Source organism: Hippocampus bargibanti, linkage group LG08, assembly GCF_051943395.1.
Source record: "Hippocampus bargibanti isolate YZ-2025 linkage group LG08, ASM5194339v1, whole genome shotgun sequence".
NCBI lineage: Eukaryota > Metazoa > Chordata > Actinopteri > Syngnathiformes > Syngnathidae > Hippocampus > Hippocampus bargibanti.
In genome coordinates, this window is record NC_142741.1 from 17,079,789 (window position 1) to 17,097,130 (window position 17,342).

Sequence of the window (17,342 nt, forward strand, 5' to 3'; positions counted from 1 at the left end):
ACCATAGAATTTTGAGCAGAAAGAGGAGATTTTGTGGTAGTCTGAAACAATTTCGTTATCAATTTTTAATGTGTCAATGGTTTGTTTTTTAGATTCAGATTTTTCCAAGTTAAAGAAGTACGATGAGCATTTTCCCCTTCTTCCAGCCAACGCCTCCTAGATCTGATAAATGCACCCTCTGCTTTTCGTCTCTATATACAATCAAGTTTATTTTGGTAGTCTGTTAATTTTGGCGTGATCATCCTCAAATAGGGTTTGCGGTTGACTGGAATGAGAGATTATTTGAGCACATAAATCGTCCTCTTCCGCTCTTCTGTGTTTCGCTAAATTGCTGCTATAGTTCCTCATGTATTTACCAATTTCGTACTTTAGAAGTTCCCATTGGAGGCTGAAAGAGTTTTGAAGAAGGGCTGTGTCCCAATTAGACTTTATTAACCTGTTCATATTTTCCTTTCCCTCATCATGGGCTAACAAACTATTGTTCAGCTTCCAACTCTACGGTCAGTTTTACCTATCTGAATCCTCTTTTGCAACGTGAGTAAAACGGCGTATTAACTAAGCCATCTATTGGTTGAAAAGAACCACGTGGTTGTGGCGTACACGGAAATCAATCAACCCAGAGCCTGACAATTTGTTTACATCTAGTGTTCTGCCTTCAAATGATTCCCTCTGCAGTAAAACTGTCTCTAAAATTTTAGAAACAACATTTTCATACTATTCCTGCAATACAAACATTGCGTTTGATGTGTGTCGGTTACGTTTACATTCTGACCGATACTGAGAATAGGAGCATCCAGGGAAACATGCTAACGCTAAATACCACGGTACTTGCATGTGAGTATCCCTTCAATGAAAACTGAAGACAAAAAACTTTTTTTGGGCGTAATGTGCCTGCACATATGTCTGCATTAAGTGAAATTTATGTTTGATAGTCGTTTGTTTTTAAATAATCTAACCCAAAGACGCAACCTATCACGAAGCTCAACAAAAGATAGGTAAGAATTCAACCAGCCCTTCAGTCGTACGCATATTATTGTGTGTTTAATGCCCTCTAACGTCCCTTGTGTCCTCAGGGATTTGGACAATGTGACGGAATGAACCAGGTGCCGGTGCGTCATGGCATTGTCTGAGGTTCATTGGGATGAGGAAGTCCCCATTCCCAGGCTGGGTCCGATTCAGGCCAAGGTCACTGTAGGTCTGGTGGCATTGCTGTGCTTCATCAATAGTTATGATGGGGAATTTGTATTTGACGATTCGGAGGCCATCATCAACAACAAGGTTTTTTTTTCATTTTAATATGCTGATCTATTAATAATGGGAATGTACACAAAAAAATAAGTATTTCGTCACTCAGTTTTAAGTCAGCAGTTGCTCCTCAGAAATGTGATGTATTATAATTGAGTGGCTTTTTAATCTCTGGATACAAATACAGTGAGACATATGTTACTGAGCAGCCTGGGTTGTGACAGATGACTCATTTCATCAGTAGTTGTTTATGGTTTAAGGTTTTATGATCCCATTTCGACTGAGTGTTGGTCCCACAAAACAATGGTGGTCTTCTAAATACATGTAGCATATATAGATATTCTCAAAATTTGGTGATATTTGTCACAATAAATTTACATAACTCTGTTTTTTTACTTGATTGATCATGTTAAAAAAGACACGGATAAACTGAACAATTATGATGTGAACAATATGAGAAAATCTTAATTTAAATTGACCCATTGTTTATCCCCGCAGAAAAACATAACCTGTGACTATAAAGTGTCCTTGAGAGTTTTGAAAGCCGCTTATAAATGAACTGTATTATTATCCATAATAAGTTCATGTTCAAAAGGGACCAAAAAATGCCCTAAACTTGCAGAAGTAAACATGTTTTGTTGTGTGTGGCAGGATTTGAAACCAACATCACCCTTGACCAACATTTGGAGCAATGACTTCTGGGGAAGCAACCTGAGCAGCAACTCCAGTCACAAATCCTACAGACCACTTACTGTCTTTACATTTCGGTTTGTACTCCTCTGTTGCTTCAGAACACCCAGTATTAGTGAGTTTTAGCAAATAGAAAATATCACGGGACTGACTTGTGAGGCAATATTCAAATCTATGAAACAGTGTGTGGAAAAATGTTCCCCCCCCCTTTTTTTTGTAACATTTTTGAAATACAAATTTAAATATTAATCAAACAAAACATAAGTAAAAAAATGCAGTTTGTTATTAAAGGAAAAACAAAACCTCCATGGCCCTGAAAAGGACGTTGATGCAAGATTTGGCATCAGTTATCTCAGTCAGCTAACTGGTTCTTTACACAGAAACTATAGTTTTAGTGAAGCAGTTGTCAATTATCCATGGTGCAGAACCAATGTCATGTCACATTCTGCTTAAACATTTCAAGCTTGTTGCAGGTTGAACTACATGTTGGCAGGCGGCCTGCACCCTATGGGCTTCCACGTGTTGAACATTGCCCTCCATGCCGTTATTTCCGCTTTGATGATGGATGTGTTCGCCTTGATGATTGGGGGACTTGCTTACGACGAGAGAAGCCACGTACTGAATCATGCTCCCAAGACGTCGCTGCTCGCTGCGCTCTTCTTCGCTGCCCACCCTGTCCACACGGAAAGTGTACGTTGCTAACTGAGTGTCAATTCCTGTTTCAGACTATATTGAAAATTCGCCACTTCAAATCGATACCTTTTTTATTTAGCCAAGCACCATTAGGTAATTATGGAGGATTAAAACTAGTGATGTTCAAGTACGGATATGACATATTGGTTTCAGGTGGAACCAGCTCTTTTTCAAAGTATCAGTTAGGGATTTTGTAATGCGATTACATGATTGGAACTTCCAATGTTGTGTTTATTTTGCTGATTGGGGATTTTGATATTTTTATCAGGGACAAGGTAGCTCAAGAATCCAAAGTTAGACATGACTTGCCTCATTTATTTATTTCTTGGGGATATATCAGTCAAAGTGTTGGTAGAGCCACAAGGACTGTGTTTCACTCTGCACTGCAGTAGGAGTGAGGTTGTTGTACTTCTTTTCAAATATCGATCCATTGTATATATTTTTTTAGATGTTCACCTGTCTTTTTCACACATGTTCAAGATAAATTCATTCATTTGTCATGTGTCACATAGAAAGATTAATAGTTCTAGCCACAAGGGGACATAAGCCAGTGTCTCCTTGTTCCGGTCCCAAGCCCAGATAAATACAGAGGGTTGTGTTAGGAAGGGCATCCGATGTAAAAGCTTGGCCAAAACAAACGTGCAAATCAAACCTCTGAAGATGAAGGACACTGATTTGCTGTGGTGACCCCTTGAAGGGAAAAGCCAAAAGGAAAAGAAGAAGTGTAAATGCAAATACTATTATTTTACAAAAGTACTTGTAGTTTTGGTATTTGTATCGATCCTAAAGCCTCACTACTGCTTTCGGTCTGAGAAAAGTTATAATAGGCATCCCCATTTAAAACTCAGGATGGGAAGATAAGCCAAACATTTATTTCACTTATAATAGTCTTACTTTTGAATAGTGTGACCAAAGTAAAACTAAAAAGTAGTCTTCCAAATAATGTCATGACTAAGATTAGGATTTGTCCTAAAACTACTCAAAACAAAATAAAACATAAAAATGTGCAAATTCATATATTTCTGTCGCACGTTGATTGAAGACTCAAAATCTTCCACCGGTGTGAACATGAGTGTCAATGTTTGTTTTACTACATCTTCCCTGCGATTGACAAGTTGAGCGTCTCACCCAAAATCTTTGGGGAGAGGTTACAGCTCACCCAAGACTCCAATGAGGATAAGCGGTTCGAAACAAGGATCAATGGATAAAACAATACAGTGTCGTTCACATACAGCACAATAAGCTTAGCGAATAGCAGAAGAGGAACGAGACTGCTGCAACTCTACGACAACAATTTCCAAAGTCCAGTCTCCTGCTAACTTGCCTCGTTAATTGTTGCCAATTAAGCGAGCTCCCATTCACCAATTCACCACTTTGAAGTTAACCAGGAATTACCACACTAAAACAGTGCAGTGTTTCCATGCCAAGAACAAACGCGCCGTCTCAGCTGGGAGCGTCAGGACCAAGGTGCATGCGGACACTGCCGACGCCTCGCGATAGGATGCTTATTGACCTGCCGCCTGTATGCGTGCTCGTATGTGTGTTGTGTGTTTGTGATGCAGCCTGGCTGGAAGGCGCCGGTTTTCTCTCCCGTATTCTCTTTAATCATGCAGGGCAAGAATGGTGTGGCGGGCACACGGTTGGCTTGTGCAGGCCTGCTGCACATATCAAAGCAGGCAACCCCAGGATGCTCCACAAACTGAATCCACACACTGTATGGACTCACGTTAACGTTAATGAGAAGTCCTTTTACTGTAGTTGATCCAGTGTTTTCATACTTTGGAGGCTGTATGGTAGAACAATTGTAACAATGGTGGGCTGGTGGCTTTTCTTTTTTTTCTTTTAAAGCCAGCACTGTTCTGTATAAAAAACACCAACAAGAAAATAGTCATGCGGTGATTGACTGCAACTTTCTCATTCGTATCAGAGCAGTATTAGAGGCGATCTGGCGCTTCCACTGTAAGTTTCCTGTAAAAGCAAGATACTTTCTATCCAGTTCTTTCGCTTTATTCATTTTCTGTATGAATAACATCAATGCACGGATGTTGGTTAAGCTGTGCGGCAAAATAAAAGCATTAGGTAGGACAAAGAAAACAAACGCCGCACAGAAAGTTATGCTGGAAAATGGATGGATTGATAGCATTCATGTTGTTGTTGGGATTTTACTAAAAGGTCATGATAGCTGTCTGGTCTTTTGCATTTCCTCCACGAAAGGTGGCGGGCATCGTCGGTCGAGCGGACCTGTTGTGTGCACTGTTTTTCCAGCTGTCTTTCCTCACATATTGCAAAGCTTTCAACAAAGGTGAGTTTCTTCAACCATAATTTACAGATTCCATTTAAACAATAACACAGTGTTTTGTTTTGTGTATTTTCCCCTCTCAGGTGTGGACAAAAATGGCGACTTTTCTGTGTGCTGGATTGTGGCCAGCCTCTTGCTGTGCGCTGCGGCCATGCTTTGTAAAGAGCAAGGCATCACTGTCTTGGTACAAAATGATTCCACCGCATCATGCCAAAAGGAACTTTGCAGCAATGTCATATACTGTACATCTTTTTAATGCCTGTGGCAATCAGATCCTAACTATGTTCTAGTTCAACCGATGAATTAATTTTTTTTTAAGGTGCACCAAATCACAACATACCACGAGTGTATATAGTATCGTATAAATACAATCACTTCCGGGTTAAGTGAACACAGGCGCGTCTGGATGCTGCTGCTCACCCTTTGTTCTAATCCTGTGACTGTAATGTGTCCTTGAGAGTTTTGAATGGCGCTTATTAATAAAATATATTATTATTGTTATTTTATTACCGTTACGAGGGGGGGGGTTACTGACAGTTTTAGCAGATAAATGCCAAGATCTCCAACATAAAAGTAATATTAACAGTCAGACACATGTTCCAAATAAAGAAATAATCTCAAGTAATTACAAGAAATAAAAAGTTGCAAGGTAACAAAAAAAATCAATTTTGTTTTTGAATACAGAGATGATGTGGTGGGGGAAAGTCTGTGACATGTAAAAAATCTCACAACACGCAAAACCTACCTGTCAAGGAGCAGTAATCCTCTTTTTCCTCTCAGCACCAACTGTTAATTTTGGTCGACCCGAGCCCACACTCTGTTCTTTTTGTGTAGAATTTCAACCTAAATTACAGAGGTTGTCATCATTTTCACTCCACGTGTAACCCAATGTTATAACTGGAGCTAATGCGTTCTTTTGTCACTGACCTATATGATTACGTCCGTCTTGGGTGTCTTTGCGTTTTCCCTTCAGGGTGTAAATGCAGCTTTTGATGTCCTCCTCATCTGTAATGTTGACGTGTATGAACTGAGCCAGAGGCTACTCCTCAGGAAGACCACTCATAATGTGAGTTACAGTACTCCCTCCTCCCTTGCCCTGCTCTGTCATAAATCATGCTCCCTCTCGTATGATTAACGTCACATTGCATATATATTGTATGCAAAGCTGCCTTAATTAGACCCCATCGATCTGGGAAGGCTCACACCCGCACACATGCATCATGTATGTACCTATGTACTGTATATGACATATGTAATGATATTTGACAGGCGCACGAGATGCTGCGGACAGGCCTGCCGATGCGATTGGCCCTTATCGCTCTAGGCGGCTTCTTTATGCTCTATGCCCGCTGGAGAATCATGGGAACTGGGCCGCCGGCGTTCACTGAAGTGGACAACCCCGCCTCGTTTGCAGAGGACATGTTTCTTAGGGTGAGTCAGACTGGCTCGTCCAAACCTTTTATTGTCCTAAAAATATGATTGGGCTTTTTCTCGATAGAAATTGGGCAAATAATCTGTGTTGTGGTAGAATCTAATTTTCAATTCGCAAAGGCTGCAAATAGAAAAAGCAAAACTTTCTGTTGGACATATATACAGTACAGTGAGACCTCAACTTACGAACTTAATTGGTTCCCAGACAGAGTGTGTAAGGCGAAAAGTGTATATCTCAAAAAAAAAATCCCATAGGAAACCATTAAAATCGGAATAATCCGTTCCCGGGTTTCCATAAAATATACTTTTCAACTAAATAAGCCTTAAAACCACACACAACATACCTTATTCTATGTATAATAAATGTGCTATTGTATTGTAATGAAAGAAATACACTGCATTGTATCATAAAGTCACTTTATTTGCATTTGTGATGGTCATTGATGGCTTGATGGAATGGCGTTGGAGGTCGAAGGTCAAACGGAATTGCTGTTTGGAAGGAGAGGCACATTACATGAGGACTGTAATTAAAGAAATAAACTGTGCTGTAAAATAAAGTTTTATTTACCTTTTTGATGGTCGTTGATGGCTTATGGAAGGAGAGTCACCTTCCATAAGGACTGTTGGTAACTTAACCTCTGGTGCTGTTCGGTCATGTGCTTCCGCCAAAGATAACTCCGCCAGCCGTGGTGAGTGTGTATTATGAAAATAGTGCTTATTATAAGATTTAATTTTCAGAAATTTGAAGTTTGTAAGACGAAAAGTTTGTAAGATAAGGTGTTTGTAAGTTGAGGTCTCACTGTATTAGCTTCTCCATGTCACACATACACGAAAGACAAAAAAAAAAAAAAATAAAATAAAGGCTTGTTTGAGTCCACTCATGGGTGGGTGGCTAACAAGTACCGAAATCTGAAAATGTGCAATGAATGAAAAAAAAAGAAATTTACATGCACAACTGAGCACTGCATTCAGCGGAGCCCGACAAATCTGTATTGCCCCCCCCCCCCCGTCGCATCAGTATCTGGAGATGTGTCTGACCATTATATTTTGATGGCAAAATTGCATCTAAGATATAAGATAATGGTGGTTTGAAAGACCTAAATGCCATTAAATATCTGCATATAAAATTGTAAAAATAAAACTCTTACTCCAATAAATTGCAAACCCTGCATAGAAAATAATAACACAATCAATGAAACATGATGCTACTCCAAAACGATTTTTACTCTTTCCTCTTCATCCTCCCCCATTTTGATGATTGACAGGTGGTCAACTATAATTACTACTACGCCCTAAATGGCTGGCTGCTGCTGTGTCCCTGGTGGCTGTGTTTTGATTGGTCCATGGGCTGCGTGCCACTCATTAAGTCGAGCACTGATTGGAGGCTGCTGTGGCCGCTACTGCTCTGGTGCGTCCTGATAGGCTTGGTATGCCAAGCCTTGTGCTCTGCAGACAGCCAGCAGAGAAGGTAAGCTAGCTGAACCATCTCGACGTCTCAAAGTGAGCTTGATTACAGAGATGGTGCCTTCTCTTTCTAATTCTGACGACACACGTTTTAGTCATGAAACTTTCTGTGTGCTCTTGTATAGAATCATTTCACATGTGTGTTCTCTTTCTTGACAAAGAACCCTAAGCCTGGCTCTAGTGCTGCTGGTGGTCCCATTTCTGCCGGCCTGTAACATTTTTTTCCGCGTGGGCTTTGTCATCGCTGAGCGTGTACTGTACCTGCCCTCGTCCGGTTACTGCCTCATTTTTGCCTGGGCCTTGGGACACTGCTGTCACCGCTGGGTCAAGTACAAGGTGGGGAGCATGTTGTGCCCAAAAAAGAAAAAGAAGCTTTGATCCTATATGCGACTGGGCTCTTTCTCTTCCAATGCTTTTGGGCACCTCTGTGGCTCACTTTTACTGTTTAATTACTTTCAAGGTTTTTGGATCAACATTTTCTGTGATGTTTTGATTAGACTCCTGTGTTACAGCAACATAAAAAAAATCACATGCGCCGTCTTTAATGAGGTTGCTAATGTCATTACTGCAACCACCCCACATTGTAATTTTGTATTTTTTGCAGTTTTGCGATGTCCATTCAGGAAGTCCTTAATAATTGGGGAAGTTAACATTTACTCAATTAGCATGAGTGATTACTGCATTGTCTGGTGTAAGGCGCACGCAAAAGCCTTAAAGATGACCCTGTGCCTTATGCACATGTGCACCTTATATGTGAAATAATATTGAGCCACAACATGTCTTCCAACTATTGTCACCAACCACTGACTACATTGCCCGTCGTGCATAACCCCGGTCTCTACTGTGGCACCTTATAATGCAGTGTGCCTTGATTTTGATAAACTTTTATATATTTATTTCTTGCATTTGGAAAGCCTTTTTCATTCATTAAAGGTGTGCCTTATAGTCTGGTGCGGTTTATATGTGGAAAAAGTTTGAAAATACACCATTCATCTGGAGTGCGCCTTATACTCTGGTGCGCCTTACACACCAGAGAATACAGTAAAATAAAATTACTCTAGTAGCTAATAATCACCGATTGTGAGTATCAAGTTATTTCACCACCACTGTGAGTGTTTCTTTCATGAAAAGTGGGAACCAACAGTTTTTGTCCATGTGACTGGACAAAATGATATGTAGCACATTTAGCTTTTTTTTTCTTCCTCCCCCCGCAGAAACTATTGCGCATCTCCATTTTAGCCTTGATGGTCACATTTGTGGCTCGCACTGCTCTCCGCAGTCACCAGTGGCGATCTGAGCAAAGTCTTTTCACCAGCGCACTGACCGTGTGCCCCCTCAATGCAAAGGTAAAAAAAAAAGCAATTTCTTTCTTTTCAATGTTCAATCATCAATGATGTGATAATTCCTCAGGTCCATTACAACGTCGGGAAGAATTTGGCCGACAAAGGCAACACCACAACTGCAATTAGCTATTACAGAGAGGCCATCAGGTTAGCGTTTCATCAATTTTGGCTCATTCCCATCAATAATTGAAAACTCTCTGGCACGACTTACAGGCTCCATCCCACCTATGTTCACGCCATGAACAACTTGGGTAATATCCTCAAGGAAAGGAACGAACTGATCGAGGCGGAGCAGCTCCTATCCAAAGCCGTTTCAATCCAGTGGGTTGTCAGAAAAGCATCAAAAACAATGCGGAGGGCCCTCAACTCACAAAAAATTTTACAGAACGGACTTTGCTGCCGCGTGGATGAATCTGGGTATCGTGCAAAACAGTCTGAGCAAGTTTCAGCAAGCCGAGAGGAGCTACTGGAATGCCATCCAGTTCCGGAAGAAGTATCCGGACTGCTACTACAATTTAGGACGGCTGGTGAGTTCTCGACCGCATTTCAACTTGAAATTCCAGCATTTCTTTTGGTCTTGGTGTGGTCCTCAGAACTAATCAGATCCAATCCTATGTTCAGCCCTCCAAGTTTTAGACCGACTTTCCCATAGTCCAGTCACATATTGGTTCTCTAGAAGTTCCTTGGGCATTTCCACCCTAGGATATTTTACTGTAGATGTCGTTGGATAAAATGAACAACATCATACATGTACAGTGATACCTCGGTTGAGAAACCCCTTGGCTTACGAACTTTTCGGTTTACGAACGTTACATTTATTAAAAAAAAATTACCTTGGCATATGAACGATTTTTCGGGATACACACAGAGCTGCCACAATGAGTTATGTGTCGTTCGCGAACGAGCCTGTTCTCCTAACAAGAAAATGGTGGCCGACTGTTTTCTCCTCTATTCTCCGCCTACAGTCTTCGGTTAAAGCCACGTGATTTGTCAAGAACGCATCAGTGGAGGCGTGGGGGTTACAGACAGAGAGAGGCGTTCTCCCAAAAACAAAATGGCATCTTTGGTTAAAGCCACGTGATTGGTCAAGCAGTGAGGGGGGGGTCAACATTAAAGAGACAGGCAGATGACATAGAGAGAGTGAGGAAACACACACACACGCACACGAAAGGGAGACGACAGAGCTTGAAACAAAAAAACAAAAGTGAAAAAAAGTGAAATGGTGAGAAAATGGCTAGAAAACAGTGAAATTTGGACTCGTTTCAACTTTGATAGTTCAAAAGCAGAGTGTAGACTGTAAGGTTAAAATATCCCATCAATCAGGCTCCACAAATAACCCACACAAGCCATCTGTACACTTGATGCAAAAAGCTATCAATCCAGCTAAACAGAACACAATTGATGAGGAAAAAGGTACAATTATCACAGAGAAAGCACCTCCAAGGGATCATTCCTCAAGATGGTGAAAGAAGAAGACGACATTCCTCATCAAGTGTTTAATGCTGATGAAACCGGCCACTCCATTCCATCAAGCCATCAGCGACCATCACAAAGGTAAATAAAACGACTTTATTATACTGTACAGTTTATTTCTTTAATTATAATACCATAGCACATTTATTATACATAAAATAGGTATATTTTGTGTAGTTTTAAGGCTTAGAAAATTAGAAAGTAGAAAATTATATATCTGGGAACAGATTATTCTCATTTTAATGGTTTTCTATGGAAAATTAATTTTTGGGATAGACACTTTTTGCCTTACACACCCTGTCTGGGAAACAATTAAGTTCATAAGCCAAGGTATCACTGTATTGATATTTTGTTTTATTCCGGCCAGTATGCAGACCAGCAGAGACATTTGGATGCTCTGAATGCATGGAGGAACGCAACAGTACTTAAACCTGATCATAGCCTCGCATGGAACAACATGGTCATTCTACTGGACAACATTGGTAATCACACTTGAGCACACATACATGCACACACGCAGTTTATAAGCCTCGAGTGTGACTAAAAGTCTGAACGTAATGTTGCTGTGCTTGTGGCGGGTGCTGCTATTTTGATTTGCAATTTAGATAGCAACCAGGCTCAATTTGTGTCAGTTACCAAACCTTCATTAAAGTGAAATATCTTCTTTCCAATAAAGTGTTCTATGAAACTTCACTCATCTAAGCACCACATTTGTGTTCATATATTGCTGATGGAATATGAGTTAATCAGCAAAAACTACCTATTTTTAGCCATCTCAGGTGGCGGCCATTTTGCTATCCAGGTAACATCCGACTTGCGACCGGGTTCCATTCCGACCAAACAGTCATAAGTCAAAATGGTCGTAAATCAAAATCCATCCAAAATGCTGAAGAGAGACTTGGTGCTAATGATAACCTGCAAATGATCTGATTCGGATGCCACGGGAGCGGGCGGGCGTGGGTCTGGGTCGCCGGTGTTGTACCGGTTGCCCTCTCCCAGGCCTTACCCCGCTCTCCGTGCCGACACTCGGCCCAACTCCACAGCCGGAAGGGGACCCGGTCGTAAGACGCCCTTTGCAGTGCCCGACCCGTTACCTCCCGGCGATTCCGCGGGCCCGAGCGCTGACGTCAGACCTCCCTTGGCTCGAGTCCTTGCCAGGCCGCGGCCGACGCCGGGGAACCCTCCCCCCGTTCTCGTCGCGCCGGTCCCGAGCGCCAGCGACCAGCGTTGGTGGACACTCCCCCCTCCGGTGCCATCACACAGTCGATTGCTGTGCGAGAAATGCTTGCCGGCCTGCTAGCACGTTGCGCTGCCAGGCGTAGAATTAAAGTAAAACAAAATAAGGGTCTGGCGCCCATGGTTGTAAGAACGGGTGGTCGTAAATCGCGCCAGTCGTAAGTCGGTTGTTACCTCTATATCAAAAAATATTTATTGTAGTGTATTTAATTGAATACAAGCTGAAAGACAACATATTTTATGTTCAAACTCTTCAACTTTTTTTGTGACTAAATAATTATTTACTTTGAATGTTATGGCTTTATGGGTTGGAAATGTGTTTGTAGAATGGAACTCGCAATATTTTGGATTAGACGACCATTCCATCTCAATATATGTGTCAATGACGATATGTATTGCCCTTCCCTAGAATGCACCACGTTATCAGAAATACTTTAATCGTCCCACAATTGGGGAAATTAGAAAGTTACAATTCTCATAAGATATACAGTAAAGTCTTGTTATATCGATATCGGTTATATCGATAGTCCCGCTTATTACGATACTATTTCTATGCACGCAAGGAGAAAATTACATGCGCGCAGGGTCGATATATCGATAGTCCCGGTTATATCGATATTTTTCGGACTCCCGAGAATATCGATATAACGAGACTTTACTGTAATTGTATTTTTAGATTGTGCAGGTTTACCTTAAAAATTGGCCTGTTGTTCTAGCATCGATGGACAAGAACTGTCTTTTGTATCTTCTGAAAGTTATTCAAAACGGCCCAACAAGATTAGAGCGGAAGAGCGAGAATCAGCAATGCTTGAAATTTATGTATTAAGGCTTTTGTCTTGTGAGTTTCTCAAGGCGTTCCTCCCCGCCGTGTGGAGAATGCTCTGATTTCCGAACGCCGCAGCTATTTTGTCGGGGAGGTGTTCCCAGGGGGAAACTGCACCCGTCCAATCAGTGCCCTACATGTTTGCTGATCAAACGTGGGTGAGAACAGCCAGAGCAGTGCCCCAGACCTACCCCATCCGTCCACAAATCGGACTCAAATAATCATAGCCCTTTAACCATGTTCGCCAACAAAAAAATGGGGGGGGGGGGGGGGGTATTACTTGCAAATGGAAATTGAGGATCTTTTCTTTAATCTGTGGATTTCTTTCCAAGCAAAAGTCTCTTCACTGAGGACTCTACATCTCTGTCTGTCTCCTCTGTTTTTTTTTTTTTTTTTGTATTCAGATGGGGGGGGGGGGGGTGTTGCATACACCAGACGGGTCAGTGACAGAGATCAATAACCCAGTTGGCCTTGTGTTCATCCCTAATTAGGGACCAAACCGCTCGTCTGTGTGTGCGCAGGGTGAAAGCTTGCCCCCAAAATAAATAAAAGCTTGCCCCCAAAATAAATAAAAGCTGACAGTTATGTTGTCTGGGCACCAGCTTTTATTAGCCTGCCATTACTTTGTACAAGCTATTCATCTTCAATTCTGAGTGTCAAGACACTATCTTAGTGGCCCAGTGACATTGTTTTTGGTGATTATTATGAACCGTTGCACACTTGGATACAAGGAAAAATGTAACTTTACGAGAATAACATGGGAAATATCTTTGTTGATTTTCTTTTTGTTTGTGGCACACAGTTTTTTTTTTTAGTTGAGTTCAGTAAAGCAAATAAATACGGTAAATCCTGTATAATAATCGACCTTACAGTACAGAGGTTGTGGTTTTGATCCCGGTTCCAACCTTCCTGTGTGGAGTTTGCATGTTCAACCTGTGCCTGCGTGGGTTTTCTCCCGGTGCTCTGGTTTCCTCCCTCATTCCAAAAACAGGCGTGGCAGACTGTATGAACACACAAAATTGTCTTTAGGTGTGAGTGAGAGCGCGGATGGTTGGCAACCAGCCGACTGCCCGATGACAGCTGGGTCCCGACCCTTGTAATGAGAAAATGGATAGATGGATAGCTGTACAATAATATTCTTTTTTTATTTTATTTTTTTCATGTCACTTTTATATCTTTGAGCGTCTGCACGTTCTTCCTGGTGTTATCTCATTTCTTGCTGTCTGCTCTCATTGAACTTCATTTTAGAATTAAGAATGCTCCACGGGTAGTTAATATGGTTTACGTCAGTGTTTGCTGGGTATTTTTTTTCTGCTTTCAACATCGCCAAAAAGTCAAATATATTTTTAACCTGTGTGAAAATGGTCTTTTGCCTTGCACAAAAATTACTTTAGCTGCCTAAGGCACAGTCTTTCTTTTAATGGTTCTACAGAAAATGAATAGAACATAATAAAAACTCCATATCAAGATGGATCTTGCCATATAATGTAGCTGTTGTTCTTCTAATATAGTGGTGATCATTTAATCGTGGTTAGCCAAATATAGGCATGAAACGATTGGAATATCAATAGTTGATCTGTTAATTTACCTCAGCGGCGACATTGAACATCCTGCCTTTTCCCCAGGCAACTTGGGCCAAGCAGAGCTGATTGGACGAGAAGCTTTGAAGCTCCTCCCAAACGACCACACCATCATGTTTTCGTTGGCCAACGTCTTGGGAAAACAAGAGAAGTACAAGGTGACTACGCATGATTTCAAAAAAGAAAAAATCCTCTTCATTGAGTACAACACGATGTAGTTGTAGGGATGTCATTGTTTAAATCTCCTTCTGAAATATTTACTTCTTCGTTTGTTAGGAATCGGAGGACTTTTTCCTCAACGCTCTCCAAATCAACCCGAATGCAGCTGGCTGCCACGGCAATTTGGGTGACAGATATCTATTTTGAGATAGTTTGTACTAATTTAAGGATTTTTTGTCTTTTACTCATAATTTTTTAATATTTTCAGAAATAATGATGGGCGGCCTGGTAGTCAAGTGGTTAGCACTGTTGTTAGACTTCACAGTTCAAAGGTCGTGAATTCAAATCCCGTTCCGGTCTACCTGTGTGGATTTTACATCTTTCTAGGCCTGCGTCGGTTTTGTCCGGATAATCCGGTTTCCTCCCACATTCCAAAAACATGCATGGCTGAACATTCGAAACTGTCCCTCGGTGTGAGTGTGAATGGTTGTTTGTCTCTGTGTGCCCTGCGAATGGCTGGCAACCAATTGAGGGTGTCCATCACCAAGTGCCTGAAGACGAATGAATGAAGAAATATAAAGTTCCTTGAGTTTGTGGCATATTTAAAGGACAACCGACGCCCCTGACAAGTTGTGTCCATAATGTGTAAAATCACTTCAAATGACTTCTACTGAGCGTATTTTACAAACATTCCACAGCATATAGCTATATTTTACGTTTTAAGACTTGCGCTGAATAATCAGGAAGTCTTGTTTTTGAGTTGGTGATGAGTCCTCATGTTACGTCACTGAAGGAACGCCCTGACCGAGAAAGCAACATACAATGCATTTTGCGGTACTTTGTTTGGTCTGACAACTTCATGTTGATCCGTGTTGATGGCGAAAGTAGAAGGAAAACATAAATAATGTGATGGTGCAGCCGACATGTCTGTTATGACTGACAACACCAAGATGTCTCAAAGGATCAAACTGTACTCAATTTTAGTTTGAAACCGCTATTTTGGCTCAATGGCAAAGCGTATCCATTTTCGACAGTATTTACTCAAATAAGATTGCACTTCAAGTTCATTTTTTATAATCAGAATCAGAATCAGAATCATCTTTATTGCCAAGTATGTAGAACACACAAGGAATTTGTTTCCGGTGGAACACGCTGCACTAGTCCCACAGCTTTCGAATAATATTCTCGTCCATAAATGATGGTTGTCTTCCAAAAGTGTTCAACTTTGAGTCACATTCTCCCACAACACATACTTCAATTCTGTTGAGTACAAGCCCAACCATGCGGAATAAACTTGTATTTGTGCGCTTTTTCTGAAGCTGTGCTGTATCATCGGTGGGGCAAGTTGGAACTGGCTCAGAAACACTACGAGTTGTCTCTCCGATTGGACCCCATGGCCCCAGGCACACAAGAAAACTACAACATGCTCCGACGCAAACTGGACCAGCGCAAACGCCACTTACCCTGAGGGCAAGACTATCCGTTGCCATCATCAAACACTCTCCTACGCCCGGCTGATTTTTACAAACATATTTTGTGTCTTAATTAAACGGTCATTTCATAGCAGCTTTCCCGTGTGATGTATCTTCATTAGATTTGCATGTGTTGTGTGAGACACAGGTGCCAGTCTCTGTGTATTTGTTGTTACTGCTGCATTTGTTGTTACTGCTACCGCTGCCTGATGCTTGATGAACACCATGTGGAACCCATCGCCCTCCACATGAGGTTGTCTCAGCTGGACATACATAACATTGGCAGACATGCGAGGACCACAAAGAATCCTTATTTGGGATTGACCCTTGTCTTCCATAGTCTTACACCAAATTTCCAGTGCCAAGAAGACTCATGAGGATCACCACACCCTGCAGCATTGTTCTTTTGTCAACGCAACGGCACCACATCAAGGCTACCTAAAATCTATCTATCTATCTATCTATCTATCTATCTATCTATCTATCTATCTATCTATCTATAGATAGATAGATTTTAGGTAGCCTTGATGTGGTGCCGTTGCGTTGACAAAAGAACAACAAAGAATATCTCCATCCATCTCCATCCATTTTCCATACCGCTTATTCCTCAGTAGGGTCGCGGGGGGTGCTGGAGCTTATCTCAGCTGTCTTCGGGCACGAGGCGGGGGACACCCTGAATTGGTTGCCAGCCAATCGCAGGGCACACAAAGACATACAACAGTCACTCTCACACTCACACCTAGGGACAGTTTGGAGTGTTCAATCTGCCTGCCATGCATGTTTTTGGAATGTGGGAGGAAACCGGAGGACCCGGAGAAAACCCACACGGTGCCCGGGGAGAACGTGCAAACTCCACACAGGGAGGCCGGGGTGGGACGCGAACCGGCGACCTCTGCACTCTGAAGCCGGTGTGCTAACCACTCGACTACATATATATATATATATATATATATATATATATATATATATATATATATATATATATATATATATATATATATATATATATGACTTCATGAAAAGGTGCAAACCTTCAAAGCATGGGAGGAGACTGGGGATGCGCTACCCTAGGGAAAACACGCACACACAATGGGGAACACCGCAGAGGGATCAGGCGCCCTCCATGTCAAACATCAGTCAACAAGTGTGCTCCTGGGTTCAAAGGTCAATGTACTTCTATTTTTTCACCTGTCTCCCTCAGCTATCCGGGGAACTTTTTAACGATGCGATGGAACTGGTTTCACTTTTAGGTTTGTCTGCATATACAGTACAATGCACCAATTGTTACTTTGATGCTCTCAACTTCTTTTCACATCTCAATGGAGTGTGGTAGGTACTATTTCATATTTGATCCTCCTATATGTGCAACCAACAGCGGAAGGCGTGCCATATGGACAAACGTCTTGGGACACGGCTCCGGCCTCCGTGTGGGGA

The 17,342-nt window shown here is 41.7% G+C and overlaps 1 protein-coding gene across 3 annotated transcripts; it reads left to right on the top strand.

Annotated features, from left to right (window-relative positions):
- Positions 1–607: 607 nt before the first annotated feature.
- tmtc4 (transmembrane O-mannosyltransferase targeting cadherins 4) lies at positions 608–16,300 on the top strand. 3 transcript variants are annotated; one of them, XM_089002927.1, is made up of 19 exons: positions 608–834; positions 963–995; positions 1,074–1,278; positions 1,897–2,012; positions 2,409–2,625; positions 4,843–4,930; positions 5,011–5,111; positions 5,901–5,993; positions 6,197–6,358; positions 7,624–7,826; positions 7,984–8,158; positions 9,037–9,168; positions 9,233–9,312; positions 9,379–9,486; positions 9,551–9,692; positions 11,006–11,120; positions 14,323–14,435; positions 14,554–14,623; positions 15,756–16,300. In XM_089002927.1, exons 3-19 carry the CDS (start codon positions 1,117–1,119, stop codon positions 15,902–15,904), a joined length of 2,226 nt encoding a protein of 741 aa, XP_088859053.1. In that variant the 5' UTR covers positions 608–834; positions 963–995; positions 1,074–1,116; the 3' UTR covers positions 15,905–16,300. The 3 variants fall into 3 exon arrangements, 2 of the variants coding, with proteins under 2 accessions (XP_088859053.1, XP_088859054.1); XM_089002928.1 differs by having other exon boundaries at positions 981–995; XR_016115816.1 differs by lacking the exons at positions 14,554–14,623; positions 15,756–16,300 and adding an exon at positions 10,594–10,719 and having other exon boundaries at positions 608–995; positions 14,323–14,341.
- Positions 16,301–17,342: the final 1,042 nt, after the last annotated feature.